Raw genomic sequence first — 16,708 nt, forward strand, 5'->3', positions numbered from 1 at the left:
TACGGAATGAAGAAATGGTGTACCCGCCGAGATAAAATTTCTTGACTTCGATCCAAATTCTCGATTACAGCAAGACGGGAGACTTAGTCGTACGCTCTGTACTTTTTCGGTCGACATCAGAGATTGACTTAGACAAACCCTTTCGGTGCCCGCACGAGGCTGACAAAGGAAGTCTAACGTTATCTCTGAACTCACCGAAAATGGTCACGTGAGCTCGATAACAGTTCCTCCGAAGTCTGCAGTTGAGAATATGAACTCGTTCATTTGCATCGAAGTCGGGGGTTACTGTCATAGTTATGGATACCACATACTTAATAGTAGTTGACTAAATCTCGGCAGGACCTACCACATACCATATCCTATACAGAAACAACTTTCGGATATAGGAGGAGTTCCGATAAGGAAAGACAACCAGAGTTCTACATGGAAACGACAAGTACTACTCGGATTGTAGGCATATTGGTTTCCCTAGTTCTACTTGGACAAGGGGACACCTATGGGTATAAATACAAGCCCCCCTAGGAGGACAGGGGGACACCCACCATGAGACAATCAACACCCAACACAATCGACATAGAAGCCACAACATAGAAGCCTACATACGCCAAGACACGCCGCCGGATATCGACTTTAGGGATAAACACGGCTAGTATCCTACGGTGTCTCCGGATACTGTCAGGAAAGACGAAAGCGCTATCTCTGATCTCGCCGGGCACGGATTCGAGGTGGAAGGCTACCCTGTTGTCGACTACGAGTCAGATCGTCAGACTGACATGTCGACAACAGTTAGATAGGCTACCCCAAACATTGTACTGGTGTGGTTATCATAAATAAGAGCAATACCGACTTCGGCCAACAGGATGTAGGGTTATTACCTGACAACTCAGGGGCCCGAACTTGTATAAAAATCCTCGTCTCCATCTCTTTTACCTCAGTCTCGCATATATCCTAGCACCGACGATCCCCATACTGTCCAAATACCGTAGTAGAGACATCAAACGTCGACACATATATGTTATTATATGACAGAAAATATAATGATGCTAACCGCGCAATCTGCGCGGGCCACCATGCTAGTTTACACTGATGTTAGCATCTTAACAATTGAAACTGGTGTGTTGTGTCTTCAGCAAGACGACGTGCGCTGACATGTGGCCCCTTGAGAGAACACGAAGAGATGTGGATTGACATGTGGATCCTCACGTGGGGATTTACGTGAAGTTGATAAAATAACACAAGTGATTGGTTGATCAAATAGTCACGCTCATCAAGTTTGACCGTAATCTGAAGAGGCCCAATATAATGGGAAAGTGATTTCATCCATCACGGGGATATTCCCTCGTTTCGTGCATGCCACCTAAATAGTCACCAAAAAATTTGAAAAAAAAATTGGTAACATAGAATAATATGAGATATATCACTCTACAAATATGCATGTTTAAATTAACTTCTATAAGTTATAATAAAAATAAAAAATATAGCTGCAAATGTATGATAACTATTTTTAGTTTAATTTATTACTTTTGTTGCAACTTGTAGAAGTTGAATTTGGTCTTGTATATTTGTGGAGTAATATATTTCATATTAATCTATGTTGTCAATTGTTTTTAAATTTTTAATGACTACTTAGATGACATGCAAACAAGGACATATCCCTCGAGAGATCACATTCCAATATAACCACATATGTATTGTTTTAGACTATCAGTCGATCTCTCGTACCATTTTCGGGATTGGTATTGCTTACGACGGCGGTGCAAACTGAGCCGCCGTTCCCTTACCTTCCGGCGACACCTTCAGATTGAACAATGCCGCGCAGAGATTGTCCAAGTAGAATACTGGATCAGTTAATCACAGCCAAGCTAATAGCCGACTTGAACTCGGACACCGACTTCAATTCCAACTCGGACTCGGCTGGCTATAAATCCATGCGCGGCCGCCTCCGCATTCACCAGCAATTCCTTCCGCCAATCCTCGCACTCCCAGCAGCGCTCTCGTCGTCAATGGCGCTTCCCCGCCGCTCGAGTCACATCTCCTCGCGCCCGATCATCCACTGCCGCAGTGAGCTCGCCGTCGAGGCGAAGGGGAGAGTAGTCTCCAAGAAGCCGTCCGGATCAGGATCGCCCATCAACAAGATGTCCTCCTTCAAGAAGGGCGACGAGGTGCGCGTCCGCACGTCGTTGGGGAGGCTAGGGACCACGGCACTGCGCCTCGTCATGTGGCTCGGCGCGGTCGTCGTCTCCGACGCAGACGCCGACGACGGACACCTGGAGGTCATCTACAACGGCAACTTCCCGCGCGACGACCCCTTCCAGACCGTGCGCGTCGCCGTCAAGGACGTCAAGCTGCCGGCGCGGCGCCCGGCCCCGACCCCGGCAAACATGGCGGCCCCGCGGCCGAACAAGGCCGGCAAGTCGCTGCCGCGGCTGAAGATGTTTATGCTGGAGAAGGAGCTGCTGCGGGCCAACCCCGAGGCCTTGTTGGCATCGTGATCAGTGTTCTTCAGTAGTAGCAGTAGGTGCAGAAGCTCGTATGAATCAGAACATTTCTTCCTCTGTTCTTGGTTTGCATGGAAGGCAATGTGATCTTGTAAAATGTAAATTCTCGTAGATAGGATGATTTCTTGGCATGAGAAGAAGGACATGCAATCTGTCAACTGTAATTTCACATTGATTATGAATGAAAGATCGAGGTTTCTCTTCTTGTTTCATTTTTTTACCAATATATGCATGCATGATGCGTGTTATCCTTGGTTTTGTTGATCCAAGTGTTCAGATCAGAATCACAATCCAGCTGCCCTCTGATTACACGTATGATTACAATCCACCTGCTGACAACTTTGATCTTGTAGCTAGGATTCAGCTTCCAATTCTTTGCACGCCTTTGGCTTTCCTTTCCTTTGTTGAGAACCAGGGTATGCAGCAAACAAGGCATCTAGCTGGTAATGTCATTTCTATTCTGAATTGGATAGTGGTTTGTGCTAGTCTCTGTGCCATTTTTCTTTTCTGAAAGGAAGGCAAGGGCCATATGTATTTCCCTCACTTTGGCTCTCAAGAACATCAACGAATCCCAAAAGAACCTAGACATAGCTAGGCTTAGTCTTTTTTTTGACGGCAAGAGTATTTGGTCCTCTTGTTTTTTAAAATACTAGCAAAATATCTATGCGTTGTAACGGGTGAAATCGCTCATAAATCATGTCTTTTACCAACTTAATCTTATAAGGATAGCTTTAAAAGTCATGATGTTCGTTTTGGAGGACTAAATATTGTTTACATTAATTAAAAAAATATTTTGACATGATAGGTTCTGATTATAATGGGATAGATTGATGAATAAACTCAGAGGCACATAAGTTATTTTCACAGAAGGATCAACATGTAAATTCGTATGTGATCCAAATATATTTGAGAATCAGTTTGATCTATGTTTTGTCCCAGTTGTCTTGGTAGCTTCATCCCAATTAGGGGTGAAAACGGTCACGGAAATTCCCGATCGATCGAGCGCCGTTTCCGTATATTTAAAATTTCTAAACATGAAAACAAAACCTATATACAAGTTGTAGATATAGATGCGATCTACACTTTTCATTTGAGCTTATCTATGGTATTAAATATAGATTATAAGTTTGGATGATAGTAGTCTTAAAAGAATAGCATTTGTTTCGAAGACAAACAGTATTCTTTTCCCCTCTTTCCCAACTCACTTCTCTCATTTTCCACGCGCACACTTTTCAAACTACTAAGCGGTGCATTTTTTGTGAAAGTTTTTTATATGAAAGTTGTTTTAAAAAAATCATATTAATCTATTTTTTAAGTTTTTTAGGCTAACTAGAAAGGTAGCCCGCGCAGATGCGCGGGCAATTTATTTATTGTTTACAAATATAATTGGTAAATTTTGAGATAAGTCTAATGGTTTAGAAAATTTGAAGATTTTTTTTCCTAAGAGAGTAGGAAAGGAAAGAGGAGATGAGGAGAGTACGTCCGTAACAGGGAAGGGTGTGGAGAAGGTGGGTGCATATACTTTTTTTATTCGATCTAATAGTTAAAGTATTGGACCCACCAATTTAAAAGAAAATCAATGGATAGATTTTAGAGTGTCACTTGGCTTAATCCAAACAAATTAAAATTAAATCAGGTCTACTTGAAAAAACACAACTAAATTGTTTTACTTTTTCGCAATTACGTAGTACATTTATGAAGTGATATTTGACATCCTAAAATATGATATGAAATTATTTAAAATTATCATAACATTAATTATTATATATTTGCCCAAGATGTGGTGATGTATTTAGAACCGCAATATAAATTTTATAAGACACAAATATTTTATTTAATTAAAGAAATACAAAGGGATCATAAATTGATTATATAATTTAAAATAATTTAAAAGATGAATGTTTAGAGATAATTGATTTGATATTTTTTATTTATATTATAGATCTAGTTTATATTTGCACATATTTGTGGAGTAATATATTTTTATATGGTAAAAAGTTATATTTTAAAGACCATTGATTTTGTTCTGACGGTAATATGTATTATCGATTTTAATTTATTTTTAATCTTAAATTGTTGGTTTAATTATGTATAGAGAAACAGTTAGATTAGATATAATATGTATAGCTTAAAATAACTAATAACTGTGGTTGTTTTTTTTTATCATAACTACTAAAAAAATATAGATCAGTGGAGGGGGCAGAAAGTGTTGTGCGTGTCTAATGGTGGGGGTGAGGTGGAGGGGACTTTGTTTTTCTATTTTTTTTCTAAATCATTTAGGTCAAAAACCAATTATCATGTATTTTGTTTTTTAGAAAATCTTTTTTAATTTTAAAGTCATCATAATGACTTAAAAAGGTAATATTAGATACACCGATTTAAGCTGGACGATTTAACTGGAGATTGCTTGGTTCGAATTAGCTACGTAATATCACGGTAAAGCCATGTAAACTGATTTAATTAGCTGTATATGTTATATTACCGTTAATTTCCTTCCACAAATCATGTATAATAACTAATTTAATTAGCTATGTATAATCTTCGTGTTAATCTCCTAGCTCCCATATATATACACATACATACATACATACATACATACATATACATATATATATATATATATATATATATATATATATATATATATATATATATATATATATATATATATATATATATATATATATATATATATATATATATATATATATATATATATATATATATATATATATATATATATATATATATATATATATATATATATTGCCGTGCATATAATAAATATAGCTATGATTAGTAGTAATACAATATGACAGCTAATTAATCTCAACTTCTAACAACCATAGATACTAATCATCCTTCCGGCAAACCATACATACGTACGGGAGAAAGGTAGATCTAATTCATTGGTATAAAATAATGGGTCCACCAATTTAAGTGAAAATCAATGACAGATAAAGATCTAATCTAACAATGTAAAATAATGGGTCCACAATTTAAGTGAAAATCGACAGTGAAATTATATTGTGCCATATGGCGGCCTAGGAGCATTTGTAGGAGCGCCATGTGACGGCTTGAAAGCGTTTGTAGAAAGTTTAATGGACTTTTAGTATATAATAGATAGATACTTAATTAATCTCACTATAATCGCGTGCTTTGTTTTCTGTGTCGGGAGGCAAGGTTGGTAACCATGCTTCCGAAAGTGTTTGTAGGTGAGATGTAAGGTGACTTTGTTTGAAGCAAAAAGTCTTGAGTTTGAATTTTTCTTAGTACGTGTATATGAATATGGGCACATGTATCATGTGATTTGTGGGAACGAGAGTATGAATTTTGCTTAGCACGTGTATATGAATATGGGCACATTTATCATCTGATTTGTGGGAAAGAGTGTGTATATGAATATGGGCACATGTATCATCTGATTTGTGGGGAAGAGTATAATGGTATAGATGCCTAAAAAATACATCAAATATTTTTTTTTGATTTTTTTAGCACCTGCAAAAATAAAAAACGGGTGCACCCCTACACCTATAATACTGGTTCAAGAACCGACGGTAATTGGTGCCGGAACCTATATATGATATAAACTTTTAGAACCGGCACATTAGTGCACGGAAGCAAGGAATACATGTCCCTCCGTTAATATCTCGTTCCATTTATCGGATTGGTATTTCTTATGGAGGCGGTGTGCTGGTGCAAACCGAGCCGCCGTCGTCTCTTTGCCCTCCGGCGAGGCGGCGATACCTCCATCAGTTCGCGTTCCCGTAGTAGCGATCTCAGATTTCGTATCGGTCTCGATTGATCAATGCCGCGTAGAGCAGAATCGGATTCAGAAGGATTAACCGTTAATCACAGCCTCTAAGCACCGACTTCAACTCGAACTCCGTCTCCGACTTGCTTCCTTCACCGATTTCAACTCGGACTCCGCTTCGGCTGCCGATAAATCCTAGCGCGCCGCCCCTCACCGTCTCCGCATTCACCACAATTCCTTCCACCCATCCTCGCAGCAGCGCTAGCTCGTCGTCCATGGCGCTTCCCCGTCGCTCGAGTCCCCGCTCCTCGCGCCCGATCATCCACCGCGCCGTCGACGCCAAGGGGAGAGTAGTCTCCAAGAAGCCATCAGCAGGGTCGCCCGTCAAGAAGATGTCATCCGCGCCGTCGACGGCGACGCCCGTGTCCTTCAAGAAGGGCGACGAGGTGCGCGTCCGCACGCCGGTGGGGAGGCTAGGCACCACGGCGCTGCGCCTCGTCATGTGGCTCGGCGCGGTCGTCGTCTCCGACTCCGACGCCGACGACGGACACCTCGAGGTCATCTACAACGGCAACTTCCCGCGCGACGACCCATTCCGGACCGTGCGCGTCGCCGTAAAGGACGTCAAGCTGCCCGCGCCGCGCCCGGCCCCGACCCCGGCTAACATGGCGGCCCCGCGGCCGACCACGGCCGGCAAGAATCTGCCGCGGCTGAAGATGTTTGTGCTGGAGAAGGAGCAGCTGCGGGCCAAATCCGAGGCCCTCTTTGCATCGTGATCAGTGTTCTTCAGTTGTAGCAGTAGCTGCAGAAGCTTGTAGGAATCAGACATGTATCTGTTTTCCTCTGTTTTTTTGACAGTGATTGTCGTAGGTAGGATTATTTTTTCGAGTTCTTCGCATGAGAAGAAGAACATGTAATCATCATCGATTATGAATAAAATATCAAGAATTCATTTATACGCTGGCTCGTTCTCTCTGTTATCTCAAGAACAATAAATGCATGCTATCCTTATTTGTTGACGAGCCAAATGTTCGATCACAATCATCAATTCATCATAACTCATAAGGTGGCCAAAGTGAAATTAACTCTAATCTGAAAGAAGATATAAGCTGATTGCACACTTCACACCAGTCCTATGCACTGGCCTATCCTGGAACGGTGGTGATCAAACTTATCGACACTCGATACAGTTATCCTGCAGTCCTACGGGAGTATGTCAAGAAACCAAGACGGTTTGGTGTTTGACACTTCAAAACTTATCTTTCAAATCTCGTTTTCCATTTATACCACCTTTACTGGATAGGCCAGTGCATAGGACTGGTGTGAAGTGTGCAGTGAATTAGTGAAATCAGCTTAGATCTTCTTTCAGAATTCAGATCATCACTGTTGACTGTTTTAAACCCAGAAACATTCTGGTATGGGCGTATGACAATCACGGTATTTGCAAATTTGCAGGTAGCAACCAGAAGAAGAAACAGACGACAAGCGATATTTGTTCTAGCTAAGCAAAGCATGAAAACTCCAGCATATACGAGATTGTGCCCCATAGGCATGATGATCTGATCTCAAAACACATGAGAATACATAGGAGATACGGTCTCTACTCAACGCCTCAGCAATCAACATCACAACAATAGTCAGCTAAACGGTTGCAACTCCTTGATGTGCTCCAAGGAGAGGATCAGAGGACTGCCTCAATGGTAACCTAGTAACCTACCAATATACGGCCACATCAAACTTGCTAAATTTTTCTTTTCAGGGAAGGATCGAGGAGTTAATTCTCGATAATCACAGCAACAGTCTATGATCACGCTTCCTGCCATGCTCAAAGAAAAGGATCTCAGGACGGAGATTGGCCTGACTGTACCGGTCGATTAATCCTTTCCAGGATTCAGCTTGCTGCAAGGAGACGAACATTTACGAATGATGATGATATCGAATAATTCTGAAACCAAATTCGAGTGAAAACTCAAGTGCGAAAGCTGACAAGGAATTGCCTGGACTGTCGTGCTGTCATGTATGAGCCACCTTGCCTCGTCACGACCAAAGCAGAGGTATTGCCGCCCCTCATCATCATAGCATACCTTCCATTAAAAACAGTTTGAAAATTACCCAGATGCTATCGCGCGAATACCAGAAACAGAACTCCATACTAGTCAGGCAAGCATTACTTACGATAATCTGACACTACAATTGCCTATTGCCAAGCAACTGATCCGACCAAAGAAGATAATAAAATATACTCCTACAATGATCTACCAACATGATAGCAAAGCAATATTTGAACTGATTTGACAGGTATAACATAAATGACAAATCATACATAAATAAACCCCAGACTAGTACATTAGATACTATTCATATACAAAAACACACTGAAACTGAGAAGAAAAGGTAAAGAACGAATCAACCTCAGGAACAAATGAATTCACTTTTTTTTTCACAGATATGCATAAAAAGGAAAGACTTCTCTCAGCACGTACTGCAGAAACCAGAGTGTACATGCTTTCTGATTGCAGACCTTCGTAGATATGACTAATGTCCAACTCCGCTGCTAGGCTGATCAATACTTTATGCATGTTAATATGGTTTCCCTTGTTGTCTGGCCATCTCAAAACTGTGACAAAACAGCAATAGAAGAGAAACTAAATCAGCTTGCGTGCATCCCCAGTCCCGACCAAGGTTCGAGTCCTCTATCTCAGATCTAGCGTCTTCTTCTCAATGACACCAGATGCCTAGGTCCTCCTAGATATTCTCGATTTAGGCTCTAAGTTTAGGTCGATTGATGAAAGATGCAGACATCTGTCCCCATTACTCAGCTTAAAAGTCCCCTTATATTTCTTTTCTTCATATTAATAAGAAGAATGCTTGTTGTCTCCTAGGTTTTCCCTAATTGCCAGAAATGAATAAATGATGTATGTGCACAGAAGGCTGGCATCAAATTGTCGCAGGAAAGGTCGTGGCGATTAATTATTTTATGTTGCAGCCATTACAATAGCAGATATGGTGTAATTTATATTCAACGATTGATATGGTTTTCAGGATAAAATTAAAGATCAGATGATACACTGATCCAATGATTTCTTTCGCTTATCTTTCCTTTCTCCTACATAGAAGAAACATATGCACACAATTACATTGAAATGTTAGTCGAGAAGGCGGTACCTATCATGAAAAAATGTGGTGGATACCATAGGTATCGGGTAATCCTATGCCCACAGCCACCATTCCTGAAGTCACAAACTGACTGCTTGTCTACAGCTTTCAAGAGTTCACTGAAAGACTCCAACTGAATAAGTAAAAGGATGTTAGTTTGCTAATTAAAGAAAAGATGGACATATAAAAAAGGAAATATCAAAAGGATACACTGTGCAGTATGTACCGTAGTTCCTTCAACAGAACCCAAATTAATACTGTGGAAGAATGTAGACTTGGTTTTCATGGGGACCTCATTCACACAGTTGCATTTCTTCTCAATAATGTGCAACCCAAAAAGATTGTGTGCTAGGCATATACAACCCAGAAGGCTGGGCACTATTGCTGTTTGTGGCACCAAAGATTCACCCTTGAACTCAAAATGCAAAGGAGTTTGTGCCACGTGCAGCCTCTCAAGGATTGATTCAACAACTCTATACGCAGAAATGTTTCCAGCCTAAAAAAAAAGAAGAACCAGTGATCTTATTGGCTACGAGAGCAACATGCTCAAACTTTCCTTATGTTACAGTCAATATGTACACTCGGAAGTGCAAGTGGGACAGAACTTGGTTTGCAGTCAAGACTCAGACAATATAAAGGTGACTCTTGTATCAAATTAGTAAAATAAGCATTTGCAGAATTGAACCTGCAACATTCTATCACGACAAACAGGGTTTTAATTTAATTTACTTTAAAGAACGGCAAATTGTTGCACAAAATGGCCAAAAGATTAGCACAGATTCATATGGATCACAGAAATGTTTATTTCTGTAAACATTTCTGTTTCTTTTAATAAATTGTATTATCTCTCAAATTAAAAGCCTAAAATACTAAACAATCACTTTGTGTATTAGAGCAATGAGCCAATGAGAATGTAAAACAAGCTTGGGAGTAGTACGTACCAATAAGTAGTTTAAGAAGAATGCCATTTTGCCTATCTTTTCCAATAGTGCCCAAACAGAACTATGGAGTCAAAACTCAAAACTTGAAAGATATCAGGCAGCTATCCAGTTCATTTTATATGAAATATTTATAACTTATCCATTATAAATATGAGTAAACTACATGGAGACGGTTAGCATTTGATAAGAAAGTTGCTCTCTGGTATTTTCCCTGAGGTCACAGGCTGCATTTAGATAGGTGGGAAACAGAAAGCGAACGCAAACCTTTTCATCAATCACAAAACTTCTCAAAGAATCAACCATGAATATCGCTGAACTAGGTAGGTCACATGTTTTGCACTGGTCCCAAGAACGGAAGATACGCAACAAGATAGCGCGATATACTCTGGCTTTAACATCAGGGGATATACATGGTATCTCCCAGAGATCACCGCAGAATCTCCTTATGTGCCACAAAGACTGCAGTTATGCAGAGAGAATCAGAGATAGGAAAACTAATAGCTAAATATTAAAAACTGAAGGATCCAAACACACGTTACCCGGAGAATGGCATCCAAAGGAACCTGTGGTTTATGACAATTTTGTGGATGAGCAAGTAAAGCATCCTCTAGGGGATCATTAACCAATTTTGCCTGTCAACAATGAATATCATACACAAATAAAGTTACAGACATGCTTTACAAGTTCAGTTCGTGCTGAAAGAACCATACTGACCCAAAGGCAAGCCTTTGCAATAGGTGAAATAACCGCAAGGCAATCAACTTGACAAGTTTTCAGAAGACTTTCCTTCCAGTAATCCACCTCAGCATCAATTAATAGCATCTCAACTCGTGCAGAGCCAATCTGCAAATACAGCAACTAGGATTTAAGCATTGATCAACGAGATTAAAATGATGGTATAAAATTAGAGAGCAAACATAATTTTTTTTTTAAAAAAAGGAAAACATACCCAAGAATCAAAATAAGTCTTGATGTCAATATCTCTCTCAAAAATGGCCTTAGGAAGGAAATAAACACCTCCTTGTATTCCTTTTAGCTCTTCCCATGAGCTGAATTTCAGCTTCGCTTTACCCAATGCTCGACTTATGTTGTTAAGAATGTCAGGTCCATCAACAAAACATTCTCTCCACATGCTGAAACACAATTCCATGGGATCCTCAAGCAAAGGTTCAGATAATAGACAGGCAAAAAGTCGATCTGCCTGGCTAGAACCATCAGTTTCTCTTGATGCAATCTTCTCACAATCAAAAGATAGTGTGCCTGTCTCTTGGGACCAGGTAATCCCAACAAGCGAATCTTGCTGGCTCTCTTGTTCGCCATTGCGACGCTTATGATGGTTGCAGCCTCTATGGGTATGCACAACGAGCGAATCTTGCTGGCTCTCTTGTTCATCATTGTGATGCTTCTGATGTTCCCAACCTCTCTGGGTCTGCACAACGAGCTTAAGCGGCTTGAGCAATTCACACAGTTCCTGAAGGTGTGTGGAACTCAACTGTCCAATCCCACAAGACCCACACATGGATACTACCAAAGGTGCTACTGGCCTGACCCGGTTCATTATGAACTTGTGCATGATGTACAGAAGGTTGAGAGAAACGACTTCCAAATCAATGAGCTCAAAGACGATTTCCTTAACCTCGCGCAAGATCTTTGTCCTCCCTGCCAAATCATCTCCATCGGTTGGCTCCCATCTCCATGATCTGAGAAGCTCCCTCTCACTGTCAGATATTCTTTCGGGTACTAATGACAGAAATTCTTTGCCCACAATATGTTCCTCATCGATGTGACTCTTGAAAGCCGCGAATTCCACGTAGATCATTCCGGAGCAGAAAGGGCAAGACCAACCCTTCTTGACGAACACCTCAGCATCGGAAAGCATACTTGTCATATCCATCAACCCTCGTGAGCGGCAGTACGACTTCATCTCTCCAAAACTCACCTTGAGGAGCGCTTGCCGCTCCTCCTCGCTCATGCGGCTCCAGCGATCGCCGGCGATTCCGAGGTCGACGGTTTCCGGCGGCCACTCCGGCGTGGACGCGGGCTCCGGTGAAGCCGCGGCTTGCCCCTTGCCCTTCTCGATCCTCGCACGCTGCCCGCGGATCGTCTCTCGGCCGTGGGCTTTCCTGTACTCGAGATCGAAGGGGTTGTCGTGATGATCGGCGGAGGAGTAGCGGTTGCTCACGAAGGTGTAGTGCAACGCCGGGTCGGTGGGCTCCGCCACGCGGAGGGCGCGGTCACGCACCTCCGCTGCCTCGTCAAACAAATCCATGGAGATGAGCGCGTCGATGAGCAGCGAGGCGATGTGGGGGCAGCGCGGGGCGAGCACCGCCGCCAGCTCGAGCTGAACCCTCTCCTGCTGCCGACTGTTGCGCTGAAGGTAGCAGCGCGCGAGGATGGCGCGGGCGAGTGGCGACCACGGGTACCTGCCGACGAGCGCCGTCGCGAGCGAGAGCCCGTGCGCGTGCCCTTGCTCGCCCTCCTCCGTCAGCGCGACGATCGCCCTGCCCGCCTCCTCGCGGAAGGCGGCGTCGCAGTCCGACCAGTCCCGGTTGCTCTTGCTCCCCACGACAACACCCGCCATGGGATGGGAGGAGCTGCGGCTTCGGCCTCAGCCTCAGACGTGCTGCTGCTGCGGCGGCGTCGTCCTCGTCGTCGTGGACGTGGTCACGGCGCGAGGCAGAAGGCGGCGGATTGGGTCCCGCCGCACCGCTCCCCGGTCGGCCGAGGGGGAGGGGCGCGAGGTGTTCGACGAAATGCCGAAGCGGAGAACGAAGGTGGCGGCGGAGGCGGAGGATGAGGAGGCGGGTGGGGAGCAAGTCTCTCTCGGCGGAGCAGGAGGGGGAGGAGACATGTAGCCGGCGACGGCGAGGCGGTTGCTGAGGTTTCGGCCGTTGGGGTGGGGCCCAACTGCCAGAGAGACGGAGAGAGAGAGAGGCCCGTTGTGGTGGGGCCCACGACACCCGCTAGCGAAGGGATGCGGTGTCGGCGGCGGCGCTTCCATTCTAGAAGCTTCTGGAGACAGCCCTGACCTGCGCCGACGAGAGGAAGGGAGGGAAGAGCTATGGAATGGAAGAGAAAGGGAAGAAGGGGAAGAAGGGGAGGGGGGAACTTTGAGATTCGTGCGAAAGCCATCAGAATGAATGGGTAGTTTGTGATCGGCCCAACTAGTTTTTGATAGGAATAAGTTCACTTCAGGTCTTTGTCCAACAACAATACTGGATCGATTTTGCTATCGATCACTCGCGTGATTTTTTTGCTGACATTTCATGTTTTTTTTTTTGCAGCCTCGTCAGCCGGCGCGTCGGACACCAGCACATCGGCCTTCGTGTCTAGCTAGCCCAAGCGCACACGATAATGGATATTGGAGAAGCACGGTGACACGGTGGCCTCTAACCGTCGAGCCAGCCGCTGGTAGCACGGCCAACACTGATCGGCGAGAGACACCGTCCCTCTCGTCGTTGTCGTGAAATATAAAATTACAGTCCTATATAACTAAACTTGTATTTGTAAATTTAGTTGATTTGACATGTAAGTGCACTGTAATTTTAATAAAAATAATATGTAAGTAAATATGTACTTATTATTTTCTTTAAAATATAAAATTACAGTCTTATATAACTAAAATTACATATATAAATTTAGTTGATATGACATGTAAGTGCACTGTAATTATGATAAAATTGTTGTGTAAGTAAATTTGTATTAGTTATTTTATTTTGTAGTCCGGTGGATGCAAATCCAAGGGAAGAAAAAATCTGGTTGATTTTTTTTAAAAAATCACCCGAGTGATGCATAGGCGGTCCAACATACATAGTGGAACGACTTCCAGGAAAAGCAATAATACAAAGGATCATGCTTACTTTTCCTAAGCACTTGGAGGCAACTCAAAGCTTCTGGCCAGATTATTGCAAAACGAAATTAAAATCAGAACATTTTTCTTTGTTCAGTACGGCAAAGCATGAAACTAAACTAAACCAGTCCACGCACTGAATGAGAGGTGAAAGCAAGACGATACTATTATTTCTTTTAAGTAAGAAAAGAACTAAACCCATCCTAATTAATTTACTATCGCCTGGAAGCTCTTCGACAACACTATTATATATCGTGAGGCGCAGTTGAATCTCCAGTTCTCCACCCTTTGGATTGTCCTTGGCACCTTTTTCATCATCTTGGTAAGACTGTATATATACTTCAGGTGTGCCGATATTCAGGCCTGGTAAGCACACAAAATCATGCAAAGACGATTAAGTGAAACTAATCAAAGTTTTTATATCTTCTGAGTAAGAAAAGGACATTATATTCTTGTCACATTAATATCTTCTTGAACTGAATCTATGTCTTAATACTTGCCTCAGCAGTCAGCAACATTACCATCCTCGGAACATAATACCTTTTCAGGTGGATCATCGCGCAGTTTATCCTGTTAAACATGAGTAAAACAACCATGAAAAGAATGATAATTAAGCAAATATATAGGTGGTATATTCTAAACAAATTAAATAAAGTCCTATGTATAACATAAAAACTATAGTAGTAGACTAACCCATAGGTAATCCTTCATGGCTGGTAAGCTGACTTTACGATAATCACAAGTACAGACTTCCACGAGCTTTTTCTTCAAATCATCAACTTCGGCATCCAATTGCAAGATATCGATATCTAATTTAGCCTGCAGCACATTTTACAGCCAAAGCTTAGAAGATTGGTTCAGTATAATATCAAAGGTACAAACACTATCTGAAAATTAACAGAAATTCAGGGTACAGTAAAATGAACCTTTTTAGTAAAATAACTTTCATGCGTATTCATCTCTATTAAGCCACGTTTTAGCTCGATTTTCTCTACCAATGCAGCTGCACTTGCAATCAACTTTTCGAGGACACGAGCTCCGTTATCAAGACAGGCTTGCCTCATGTTGTTCCATGAAGTAACCGGGTCTTGTCTCCGAGGTCTAGATAGCCAGCGAAAGAGAGCATCTTGATTGCTAGAAGAACCATCGATAATGATCCTTAACGCATCCTCTTCGACAACTATGGAAGGAACGAAATCCTCACGAACGACCGAGACATAATCAAAATGATCATTACTATCCTGCAGCTTGGCATCATCATCACCAGCACTCAATCCAGGCATAGTCGATCGTTCAAAAAATCCAGGCACAATCATATCCAGAGTGAGTGCCAGGACGTGAAGCGCCACAGGATGCAGCTTAGCGATGCTGCAGATAGGATTCTGGGGAGGATCAGCAGAAGCAGCTGCTGCTGCTGTTTCTTCTTCAATCGTCCATCTGTTGGTGAATTCGACCAGGTTATCCAAGAGATCGACGGACAGTGCCTTGCGATCCTTGATGCGCTGGAGCGTGCTCTTGATCTTGCTCAAGAACCTCTCGCTCTCATCATCATCATCGTCATCGGATGGCGCTAATTTAACCGCGCAAGATCCGATCAGCTCTGCCTCTTGTTCTTCAGATATTCTCTCCGGCACGAGCAGCGGCGATCGTTGGAGATCCGGGAAGAACTCGTCTGCGACGTGCGACTGGAAGCACTCCGCGGTGAGGAAAACCATCATGCATTGCGGATCGGGGCACATCCAGCAGATCCAATCTCCGGTGTCCTTGGCCAAGTCCACCGCGCAGGCGAGGGCGCTCATCTGAGCGTCCGATAGTGGCTCTCCTGTGTAGTGCGCTTTCAGATCCTCGACGCTCACCGTCAGGAAGCCGCGGCGGCGCTCGTCGTCGTCGGCGGCGGCGGCGGCGGCCATGGCGACGGCCTTCGACGAGGCCTGGAGGAGGAGGAACCGGAGCCGCTCCTTGGCGAGCATCCGCGCCTCTTTGGTCGGCGGCGGCTCCAGCTGCAGGTGCAGAAGCTCCTCCGCCGCCGCCGCCGCCGTGTCGTCGGCGAGGGCGAGGGCGAGCGCGCGCTCGCACTCCCGCGCCGCGAGATCGAACCGCTCCATGGCGGCGTACGCCCTGGCGAGCGCGAGGGCGGCGTCGAGGTCGGCCGGGGCGAGGTCCCTGGCGTGGAGGAGAGGGCCGAGCTGCCGCCACCTGGCGTCGTCGTCGCGGCTGTCCATGTTACTCGTGAGAGGAGGAGGACGCGGCGTTTACGTGAGGAGAAGGCGGCGGCCCGCGGCTGCGTTGTTGTTATATAGGAGTAATAATCGGGTTGCAATGGTGTCCCTAACAAGTTCTCTAATTACATGTAAACCCTTCAAAATTTCAGTTGCAATTTTATCCCTAACACAAATATTCGTCACGCCAAACAGCTCGCTGAGTTTCCCTTTTTTTAGTTTCTCGCTCAGTTCCACTTCCACTTTTTTTTTTGGGGGGGGGGGGGGGTTGGCTAAGGGATAAAAATATT

General features: G+C 43.5%; 2 protein-coding genes and 1 long non-coding RNA gene across 7 annotated transcripts; 1 reads left to right on the forward strand and 2 right to left on the reverse strand.

The window, feature by feature from the left end:
* Positions 1–7,781: 7,781 nt before the first annotated feature.
* Positions 7,782–13,417, reverse strand: LOC4343371 (uncharacterized). Of its 5 annotated transcripts, none has more exons than XR_001547586.3 (9): positions 11,299–13,417; positions 11,064–11,192; positions 10,889–10,981; positions 10,614–10,808; positions 9,635–9,904; positions 9,418–9,541; positions 8,774–8,869; positions 8,250–8,336; positions 7,782–8,151 (listed from the first exon to the last, which is right to left on the reverse strand). XR_001547586.3 is itself a non-coding variant. In XM_015791167.3 (9 exons), exons 1-9 carry the CDS (start codon positions 12,928–12,930, stop codon positions 8,041–8,043), a joined length of 2,775 nt encoding a protein of 924 aa, XP_015646653.1. In that variant the 5' UTR covers positions 12,931–13,417; the 3' UTR covers positions 7,782–8,040. The 5 variants fall into 5 exon arrangements, 2 of the variants coding, with proteins under 2 accessions (XP_015646653.1, XP_025882898.1); XR_010742726.1 differs by having other exon boundaries at positions 8,240–8,336; XM_015791167.3 differs by having other exon boundaries at positions 8,736–8,869.
* LOC136357387 (uncharacterized) lies at positions 13,406–13,784 on the forward strand. The gene is made up of 2 exons (XR_010742727.1): positions 13,406–13,544; positions 13,634–13,784. It is a non-coding gene; the product is annotated as an uncharacterized lncRNA (long non-coding RNA).
* A 442-nt stretch (positions 13,785–14,226) lies between these two features.
* LOC136357388 (uncharacterized) lies at positions 14,227–16,447 on the reverse strand. The gene is made up of 4 exons (XM_066312616.1): positions 15,126–16,447; positions 14,893–15,018; positions 14,700–14,769; positions 14,227–14,562 (listed from the first exon to the last, which is right to left on the reverse strand). Exons 1-3 carry the CDS (start codon positions 16,419–16,421, stop codon positions 14,701–14,703), a joined length of 1,491 nt encoding a protein of 496 aa, XP_066168713.1. The 5' UTR covers positions 16,422–16,447; the 3' UTR covers positions 14,227–14,562; position 14,700.
* Between the last annotated feature and the right edge of the window lie 261 nt (positions 16,448–16,708).

This window comes from Oryza sativa, chromosome 7 (assembly GCF_034140825.1).
Source record: "Oryza sativa Japonica Group chromosome 7, ASM3414082v1".
NCBI classification, from domain to species: Eukaryota; Viridiplantae; Streptophyta; class Magnoliopsida; order Poales; family Poaceae; genus Oryza; species Oryza sativa.

What these genes read in the sequence shown, in the direction of transcription:
- LOC4343371 (XM_015791167.3), bottom strand. Translation starts at nt 12,930, where the DNA reads ATGGCGGGTGTTGTCGTGGGGAGCAAGAGCAACCGGGACTGGTCGGAC. An exon ending in GTTTTGTGATTGATGAAAAG is followed by an intron (nt 9,905 to 10,613) that starts GTTTGCGTTCGC and finishes CTTTTTTTTTAG; the next exon opens with GCTGGAAACATTTCTGCGTA. An exon ending in TGTACACTCTGGTTTCTGCA is followed by an intron (nt 8,337 to 8,735) that starts GTACGTGCTGAG and finishes TTTTAATGGAAG; the next exon opens with GTATGCTATGATGATGAGGG.
- LOC136357388 (XM_066312616.1), bottom strand. Translation starts at nt 16,421, where the DNA reads ATGGACAGCCGCGACGACGACGCCAGGTGGCGGCAGCTCGGCCCTCTC. An exon ending in AAAGTTATTTTACTAAAAAG is followed by an intron (nt 15,019 to 15,125) that starts GTTCATTTTACT and finishes AATGTGCTGCAG; the next exon opens with GCTAAATTAGATATCGATAT. An exon ending in CCATGAAGGATTACCTATGG is followed by an intron (nt 14,770 to 14,892) that starts GTTAGTCTACTA and finishes CATGTTTAACAG; the next exon opens with GATAAACTGCGCGATGATCC.